The sequence below is a fragment of the Echinops telfairi genome, unplaced genomic scaffold (assembly GCF_000313985.2).
Source record: "Echinops telfairi isolate 266 unplaced genomic scaffold, ASM31398v2 ScPeMD7_6;HRSCAF=24_0, whole genome shotgun sequence".
NCBI classification, from domain to species: Eukaryota; Metazoa; Chordata; class Mammalia; order Afrosoricida; family Tenrecidae; genus Echinops; species Echinops telfairi.
In genome coordinates, this window is record NW_022103902.1 from 9,566,881 (window position 1) to 9,577,129 (window position 10,249).

Here is a 10,249-nt window from a genome sequence, read left to right on the forward strand (position 1 = left end):
TGATTCCAGCTGAGGTTAAGCTTCTTCTAACTACGAAGTGGTTTTTAAGATGCTGAAAACTTGTTTTAAACCCTAGATTCCCAAAGAACTAGAGCCACTGGGACTTCAGTGAACTTCCTTGACGGGAAGTGACAGTGTTTATGGTGAACAAAATTAATTGTGTTTCTAACATATGAGGGTTGTCTTTCAACAGAAATTTGTTACATAATTAAATGATACATGTGCACTGCTTTCAGCCCATTCTGACTCACAGTGTCCCCACAGAGGTTTGCTGAGACTGTAAATCTTTAGAGGAGCACATCGCCTTATCTTTCCCCTGCAGAGGAGCTGCTGGGTTTAAACCCAGCAAGTTTAAAGTCTTCTCGCAAGAAGAGCAGCTACTGCCTAATCCTCAGTGTCACTGGGGCGCCTGAGGGAAATGGTAGAAACCATTTGGGTAGATGAGCTCTCTTATGCAGAGGGAAAGTAAAGATGGTGAAAGAGTGAGGGCTCAGCCCTGCAGAATATTCTTTGAGAAAATATGTAGGGTATCTATTAGAAGCTTCTCGGGGGTGGTCTGTTTTCAAACTCTTTCTAAAATTGTCTGCCAGAGATAATTCAGAGGCACTGACTTATTAACTAATATTCATTAATAACCAACTTCTAGATGGAAGAAAGAATGTATACTGATGATGGCAAAGAAAACTAATGAAAAATTTCAAGGGTGTTAGAAAATCCCTGTGTAAGGACAACATTGGGTAGATCAGTTGCATAAAAATAAGTGATTCAGAAACTGTCTTCACATAAAATTTCTTTTTCTAATCTACATAATTGTTACTTGCTGCTGAAAAAGAAGATTACAAAACTATTGGAAATATTAAGATAATTCTTATATTTGATACAATATTGAAGTTTTAAAAATAAGGAGCCTGACGGCTATCATAAGTTATTAACCAATCTAAAAAATGTGAAAGTCTTCATTTGTTATATATGAGTATAATGAATTGTAATAAATATAACATAAATGTGCCATCTTTATGTGAAGAAAACTTTAAAGTGACACAAACTTTAAAAGGACACAAAAGAAAATGCACGTATGAAAAGGTATATGTCTTGCTCTTGGAAGGGCTTCATAGCAAACAGTATCAATTCTGGATGGGAGATTGCTCCCCTCCATTTGCCCACCAAAAAAAAAATTAATTGCCTTCTGCAAGACTGATATGCCCTCCTTCTGCCATCCTGACTTGAAGGTCCAGTAAGATGTTTATCACTCTTATAGGAGTACCTGTTGATTTGGGGTGACCCCAGCACAATGTTGCATGGCAGCAACTGAATGGCTCTCCTCACATCTTGAAAACTGACCTCAGCCGAGGTGCAGTCTGTTTGTCTAGTGGTTTTTAAGGTGCGCAGATAGAGGGATGATCTATATAATTCATGGATTAGAGGCAGGCTGTCTACCTTGCTCTTTGGGGGATGGGATGAAAGAAGTGCATGCCCTCAGAGCAGAAGGCTGTCTTTTGGTTTTTGGTTTTATTCTTATAGTGGTGTACTCATAGAATATTTGTCCTTTTGTGATTGACTGGTTTCATTTAGCATACTTGTTTCTAGTGCCTTTTATATGATGAAGTGGTTCATGGTTTCATTATCATTTTTATGGATGTATAGTGTTCCATTGTGTATATCTACACCAGAATTTCTCTATCTACTCTTTTACTGATGGGAATTTTGATTGTTTCCAGCCTTTTGCTGTTGTAGATTGTGATGCTATAAACATAGGGGAGCATATGTCAGTTCATGGTTTTTCTCTTGCTTTCTTGGGGCATATGCCCAACAGGAGTATTTCTGGGTCATATGGTACTTCTGTTACCACTTGTATCAGATAGCCCTAGATAGCTTTCTATAACAGTTGTATATGTTTGCAATCCAAGCAGCCACAAAGAGGTGTCAACTAAGCCCCCGCAGAAGAAGCACACCAGCCTCAGTGATCCTAGGATTATAAATAATAAAATCCAAACCTGGAGCGAATGGTATCTGAGCTTAAATTGTAACACTTGGTTTGCAGAAGGCTATGGGAGCCCAAAATCTGTTTACCGGGTCCAACAAGGGATAAAGCCTCTAATGAACCCCCTCTGACCACAGACCAGGGAGGTGACTAGCTTTGCTATCATGTGAAATACAGTGGGTTTTGTTTTGTTTTCTGCATATAAGTTCCAGATTAGTTAAAACTATAGAGACAGTGACTACATTGATGGTTGTTTGGGGTGACATGACAGGAGAAATTGGGGGGAAATGGGAGCTGATAACACTGAGTACAAGGAGAAAGTGTTCTAAAATTGATTGTGGAGATGATTGTACAACTCTTTTTAATAAGATTGAACTATTGAATTGTATGTTCTGTGAGTTATATGCCAGTGAAACTGTTTTTAAAGTATCAGTTTCTTCTGTTAATCTATATTGTTATTAAAAATTCAATAAAATATGAATAAAATTGGGGGGCAGCAGTGACTTAGGAAGGTTAATTGGAGGATTGAATGAGAATTAAATTTATTAGGATAAACAGAAAAAATAATGAACAATAAAGTTATTAGTCAGCCTTATCAAAACAATGAGCCTATCATAAAAAAGAATGGAAATAATTAAACAAGTTCTTTTTCTTTATAAAAAGGAAAATAAGAATTTAACATATAATTAAGGTGGCAATATAGATAAGTTTAAAAACTTCGTTAATTGACGATGCCATGACAATGCATATGAATGATTAATACTATGTACTAACTTGGCTGGGCTAGGATGCCCAGTTTCTTGTCAGGTGCTCTTTGATAATGTACTGGCCCTTCATTTTGTGGAACATTGAGAATAGCCAATCAATTGAAAGAGGAGTTTCTTTGGTATTGCCTCCAATATGTATGACTTTGGTGGTATGACTTGCCTCCAATATGTCAACAGATGTTCTGGTAAAGCTTTCTCTTTATGTATTGAGTCTCCCACCTATCCTCTGGTTTTGCAGAAGCCTCCAGGCCACCTCCTGACCTATACATTGTGGATTCACCAGCCTCCTTCCACCCGCCCCCACTGCAGCTTTGGGCCCCCAGCTCATCTTCTCCTCCCTGCCTGGATCCTATCATCACCCTGCTGTGTGTCACCTTGTACCCTCCAGGGTTGAACTGGAACAATCACAGATGAGCTGAAGAACGTATCCTGTGCCCAGTTGGCTACCACCCTTCACATGAGCAGTCACCCTCAGGGCCTCCAGGCTGTGGGCCTGGGTGGACTCCTGGTACTTCAGGCTTAGCTGGAGACCCATGTGAGACTGACATTGTCAAAGGGATCGTGTGATAATTTTTTCAAAGTTGTCTTAAATGTAAAATGCTATATAATGAGATAGTTGTATAGTAAGGAATGGTATATATTGATTAATATGCTTTTATAAACACTGATTATTTTCAGATAAATTCACAAGTAACAATTAAAAGGGTGCATTCTGTCAAGAATGATGTGCGAAAGACAAAGATAAAATGAAAACTTTTCACAATATTCTATTTTATATGTTCTGAACTTTGTACTATGTGCATATATATGCATACATAAAATTAAAATGATACAATTCTTCAAACAAACATTAAGTGATTTATTGTTTTTTGTCAAAAGTTGACAATACTTCTAAACAAAACAGTTATGAAGAACATTGTGAAAGCAAAACTCCTTATATAGACAGTATATGAAGATGTATATATACACTTACACAGACATATGAATACACATGATGTCTAAGAGGTTTCTTCTTTTACTGTAACTCAACAATAAAATTATCATATAACCTGTATCTTGAACAATTCTTTTGGGATTTATATTTTCTGATTTACTGGTCATTGTGAAAAATGGCATAATTTATTTCTAGATATTGTTTCCAAATATTTTGAGAGAAAATGATTCAACAACCCCTTGCATATTAATTTTAAAACCATTATTTTCACTATTTTACAACCTTTTAAGTAAATAAAAAAATTGAAGCATAAATAAAATTTTACTTTTTTTTAGTAGCTCACAGGAGAATTACAGAATTATAGAGTTTCAGATAAAACAAAAGAGAACATAAGATTATGAAGCAAGTTATGATCTGCCTCCATTTTTTAAACATAAACTATTCTTAGTGTTAAATAGGACAAACTTTATGATAACAGTAACAAAGAGAGATATATTTTGTAAAATTCTCTTAACGTTTTCTAGTAGGAAATGCCTTTTGAGTTTTAATTTTGAGAAGCACTTTTATTTTTTTTCGAAAAGGAAATTATGCCCTGACTCTATAGTCACTTTATTTAAAGGATTTTGAAAAGGGAGATTATCTTCTTTAAGCAACGCTTCTAAATAACTGTCAATCTGTTCTGGATCAGCTGACGGATCGCCCTGGAAAAGAGAAGTAAGAATTATGGGAGGGAAAGATGCTACAGGCTGACTCCTGTAATCTGAGCAGCCTCGGAAAGGGCTTCCAGGTGATTTATGTAGCAACAAAACCCACTTTGCATTGGAATAATGCTTTTAACCTTTCAAAATGTTTTTGCATTTAACCTCATTTCATGCTCATACTTCATGCTTCTGTCCTTTTTTTCCCCTCTAGTAGAGGTTAGTTAAACTATTTTTTGTTTTTCCTTCTCTGTTTTATAATTATTTGTTAGCTTCCCAAACCACCCCAACCCCACCAAAAATGTCATTCTTTTTAATTACAGGTTCACATCTCCTTTTTTAAAATCAAGAATCTTTAGTTTTACTTGCAAAAAATAGAAACATAAGCCAAATTTGACTTCTCTGTTTCTCCTTTTTCCACATAAGCATTATGGTAATAACTTCTTTTATAAGAAGCAATAAACTAGTCTCTAGAAGATGGAAATTATAAAAGTCTCAAAAGCCCAACTCCTGTAAGATGCCAGTCGGCTCCACATTTCTCCCGCTCCTCCCTTGAGGATATTCCCTCAGGTCTCTGGGTTCTGGGAATTTCTACAGCGCTCATGACAGTTCAAAGAAATGTTGCATGCAGTGGGGAGTGCAGTTCAGTCCAAAGTCCAAAGGTCAAGCAGGTAGCCCAGATGCTAAAGCTAGTAGATGCACCCACTCACCTCCTGGCTCTTGTCAGTGATGAGATCACACCTCCTGCTTCTTAGTGAACTCATTTTATATGCAGCAGGATGGCCCTGCAGAAATCCTGTTCACAATTATTCACAGGTGAAGCCTACCCGTATTTTCCCCTACCTTCTTACCAGTCCCATGAAGAGAAAGGTCCTTTAGAGGACGTTATATGGTGCAATCAAATTTCACCCCAAAGAAATAACCTATTCTCCCCGCTTGACTATATCTTATTTATATACACACACCTGGGGGCCTCTGGAAAGATGTTCTCAGTAGGCATTGGCCTCCTACTAATCTTAATCAGCCAAACTTTTTTCCAGGCCACTCCAGAAACAGTTTTCTTTCTCCTCTCAGCTGTAGCATCTAATTCCTCACAGGCATTGCAAGCAATAGTAACTAAAATAACCATTAAGCAAGCAGTGTGATCCAATTAACACCCTCTACTAAGGTCAGAACTCAATCTCATCACATTCTTGTTTGTTAGAAGATAATGGCCTCCAAATGAAACCATGGCCACAGGCATATGAAATCCAGAATGATTATATATTACACACTACATAAGGGATTATGGCTCGAAGTATGACCTCTTTGGGGGTGGAATGGCCCATTCACAGGGGTCGCCCAATTCATAGCAGTAGCAAAATTACAGTTATGGAGTAGCAACAAAAATACGTTTATGGTTGGGGGGTCGCCCAGAGCTAAAAAATATAGAGAGTTACACGTATGATGCTTGCTAATTCAAGATTCCTGGTTGCATTCCAAGAACTCATGTAGTGCCTGAGGCACTCACAGAATAGAAAGAGGCAATGGAGAGAGAGGTCAAATGCATTTATCTGAAAATGACATTAATTGCTTGTATCAACATGTTTCTGGGATCATGGGATTTTTCTGAAGAAATATATCATTATTTAAATGACAAACATTTAAACCCAATATTTAAATGATAAACATTTAAATATAATTTAAATAAATTTAAATGATAAACATTTACATATTGGTGTGATAAAGAAATGTTGATGCGATGAGGAGATGTCTTTTAATAAGGCTGTTCCCAGACCTTGCTTGTCATTTGGACCCACTCTGCCCACTTCGCCACCCTCCCTATGAAAGGGTCGTGGCACTAGGAAGGTGGAGAGCCACTGCTGGGATGTGTCATGGGTGTAGAACGCTGTTTTTCTCCCTCAGAGTGGTTTGAATTGCTGACCTTGTGGTTAACAGCCCAATGAGTAGCCACTGCAGAAAGGTTCCTCACCCACTCAAAGGTGTTTTAAAAAGTTCATGGGAAAATGGAATTTTCCATGAGATTATTGAAGACTTTTCATTTTTATCTACCTATTATTTTTGTCATATTCCATCTAACATTTCTAAGTGCTATAGTAGAAGGCAGGCTATTCCTCAGGAGTTTAATATATTATAGAAACTAATTTTTGTATTGAAATATACCAACAAAACTGGGAATCAAACACACAGTGTTTTTCTGGCCTCTACAACCTCTCTTCTAAGATTAAAATGGACTGTTTTCGTATATGTATTAGTATAAAAAATAAAAGGTATTATTGTCTGTAAACAATTTTTAAAATGGATTCCCACTAGAAAGAAGCAATTGAAGAGATCATTTTACAATGGATATAGAGAACAACAAAAACTCCCAATTTTAAGGGAAAGTCAATATTTTTAGGATGCTCTTTTACATACTTTCAAGGTTCATTTTATTTTAAATTATGAGCATAAGCTGCACGAAGTGACTTGTCCAAGGTCAATAGTGAGGGTTAGGACAAGAAGCTAGTTGCTGCTTGCCCTAGCCTGACTCTTCAAATGCACCTGCATTGCTCACCAGGTGAAGTTTCTGTAGCAATGATGTCAGCTTTACACGAAGGTTCTTCAGTTTATCTTCTGTACGTTTTCTTTTCTCTTCACATTGTCTCAGAGAGACTTCATCAATCTCTTCTCTTCTGACTGCATCAGAGATAATGGACTGCATTTTGCTCTTTAGTTTTTTCTCATATTGGACCATGCACACATTTTGGATCTGAGGACATTTTTAAAAGCAGTTTTAGTGAATTTCTAAATTATTATTTTCCACGCATAGTACACAAAAGTCATTTCATTTCCCAATTCTATGTGTATATCCCAAGTGTCAACTCGGCGTGTAAATGTTACAGACAGTATATATTTAAGACATGTTGATGCCCTACGGAAATTACAATCTAATTGAGGGTGGGACAGGAGAAAAACATGTGCGATAGTCTAGTAACTATGAGGAGGTTTTGATGGGAACAATGTAATTAAATACTGGAATTTTCCACAATGTTTGAAGCCCCATCTGCATAATCATAAGGGAGACAGAGACCCACCAAGGCAGATCACAGGCATTTCCTTTGGAAGGAAGCGAAGTAATCTAGTAGGTGTTGGACCTGTTCTCCCACTAGTGATGCAGATTAGTCAAAGCACAAAAGAAGCAGTTGTTTGTGACCTGTTTTCGGAAGCACCAACTAGCCACGGGTATTGACTGGCTTTGGGAGGCGCGGGGCAGACAATGTCAATTACATATCACCCAAGCCTGAAGCAGCTGGATGGATGCACAGACACTACAGTGAGAGTGATTCCCTTCCCTGTTACCTCTTCAGGTTCCTTGCCCTGAGGTAAAGAATATAGAGAGTTACATGTACGATGCTTGCTAATTCAAGATTCCTGGTTGCATTCCAAGATCTCACGTAGTGTCTGAGGCACTCACAAAATAGAAAGAGGCAATGGAGAGGTCAAAGGCATTTATCTGAAGATGCCATGAATTGCTTGTATCAACATGTTTCTGGGATCATGGGATTTTTCTGAAGAACTAGATCACTGGGATAAACATTTAAATACTGATGGGATAAAGAAATGTTGATGTGATAAGGAGACGTCTTTTAATATGGCTGAGTTCCAGGTCTCACTTGCCATTTGGACCCACTCTGCCCATTTTGCTGCCCTCCACTGTACTCAGGCCTTCCCATACATTGCCCACATATCTTTAGGCACATATTAGCCTTATATATTTCTCCTTTTTCTATGTAATCTGTTAAATAAGCAAACCAATCATATACATAATAAATTCTCTTTAATAAAAAGTATATGGCAAACTCAAAGCACTGAACGGAATTATACACTAGGCTACTACAAAAAGTTCATGGAAATTTTAGATGAAAAGATAATGGAATTTTCCACCAACTCTTTGAAGCCCCCTTGTATAAAGCTATGGTTTTTTGTCTTCAGGCAGTTCTAGTCTATAGGAGGAGACAGTGCTAGGTGTACAAATATGATATATTGTTGTAGAAAGTCTATGTGTACCTATGAAAGGCACAGAGGCAATGAGAATATAGAGAAGGGTGCATATTCTCCACAAAAATAAAGAGACTTATTGCCTTGAGCTAGCATTGTTAACTTGAATTCATTTATTTTTTCACTGCACGTTTAATAGAGAGGAATCTTTGAGGTCGGGGCACAAAGAACGCTCCATATTGCCAAACTTTGGTCTTATATATATAATTAATTAAATCTGTTAAAGGTCAGCTAATTAGGAAGCATGTCGATAGACTTGTAAATGGCTTTTAAAAAATTATATATTTAGAATCTTTTAGAACGTTTTACTGTGAAATGTGCTGGGGTTCATAGAGCAAATCAGTTTTTCATCCAACGATCTGCACACATTTTGTTCCATGCCATTTCTTTTCATCTCTGCATGGTACCATCACTCATCCTACTTGCTCCCTGTTCCCAATTTCTATTCCTCCTTCTTTGCCAAACCTTTGTAGTTGGACAAATGTTGCCCTTTCTGATCCAAAACTATCCTAAGGCATGTGTACCTCCCTAGTACTACTATGTTTCATCTTATAGACTTGTCTATTATTTGGATTAAAACTGAGCCATGGGGGTAAGCTCACTCCTATACAACTAATTATTTAATAGCACATGTCATTATATTTAGCTTTATGGTTTTTATCTATCGTTATGTAATATATCATGTTTTGTTTAAGCATTTATTTTCTGTCTCCCACGCTACAATGTAAGCTCTATGAGAGTAAGGATTTGGTCTTGTTCACTGTTGTATTTCCAGGGCTCGACACATCGCACTGAATAATGGGGTGTTGACAGTGTTGTTGAGATGCCATCGAGTCGGTCTGGCTCATAGCGACCCTATGTACAACAGAAATAAACACCACCCAAGCCTGCACGCACCTCACAATTGCTACTCTGTGGGAGCTCACTGCTGCAGCCACTGAGTCCCTCCTTGTCGAGGGCCTTCCTCTACTTTACCAAGCGTGATGTCCTTCTCCGGGATCTGCTGGTCCCCCCTGATGGTATGTCCATAGCACAGGAGATAAAGCTTCCCCATCTCTGCCTCTGAGGAGCCTTCTGGCTCTGCTTCTTCCAGGACAGATCTGTTTGTTCTTTTGGCAGCCCGCAGTCGCCCTCATTCAATGTCCAACTTTTACAGGCATATTCGTCAATGGAAAACACCGTAGCTTGAGTTCTCAGAGTAACTTCCTTGCCTTGTAACACTTTAAAGAGGTCCCGGGTGGCAGATTTACCCAGTGCCATGCATCTTTGATCCCTTGACTGCTGTTTCCATGAGCATTGATTGTGGATCCAAGAAAGACAAAATCCTCGACAACTCCAACCTTTATTCCATTTACTATGATGTTCTCTATTGGTCCAGGTGTTAGGATTTTGAAGGCTAAAATTTTGTGAGGATTTTGAAAGCTCGATTGAAAGCTACAATCCTTGATATTCATCAAGTGCTTCAAGTCCTCCTTACTGCCAGCAAGCAATTTGTAGCTTATGAATGTCTTATGTGGTTTGCTAAGAAGCCTTCCTCCCATCCTGATGCCACATTCTTCTTCATATAATTCATCTTCTCTGGCTATTTGCTCAGCACACAGATGGACTAAGTCTAGTGAGAGGATACAACCTTGAGGCAACCCTTTCTTGATTTTAAACCATGAAGTGTGCTTTTTTTCTATTCTCCTAATGCCTCTTGGAATCTGCACAGGTTCCTGTGAGGACACTTTAGTGTCCCATTCTTCTCAAGGTTATCCAGCGTTTGTCATGACTCACTCAATTTGAATGCCTCGGCATAGCTAATGAATCACAGGGAAACATTCTTCTGGTA

General features: G+C 38.1%; 1 protein-coding gene across 1 annotated transcript in view; it reads right to left on the bottom strand.

Moving 5' to 3' along the window:
- Positions 1 to 4,245: 4,245 nt before the first annotated feature.
- The window catches only part of MORC1 (MORC family CW-type zinc finger 1), a 193,941-nt gene continuing 187,937 nt past the window's right edge, over positions 4,246 to 10,249 (bottom strand). Inside the window, exons 28-29 of the mRNA XM_045286149.1 lie at positions 6,935 to 7,129; positions 4,246 to 4,383 (exon numbers count right to left, since the gene is read on the bottom strand). Of these exons, the coding sequence (XP_045142084.1) occupies positions 4,246 to 4,383; positions 6,935 to 7,129 (333 nt within the window). The remainder of the gene's footprint in view (positions 4,384 to 6,934; positions 7,130 to 10,249) is intronic.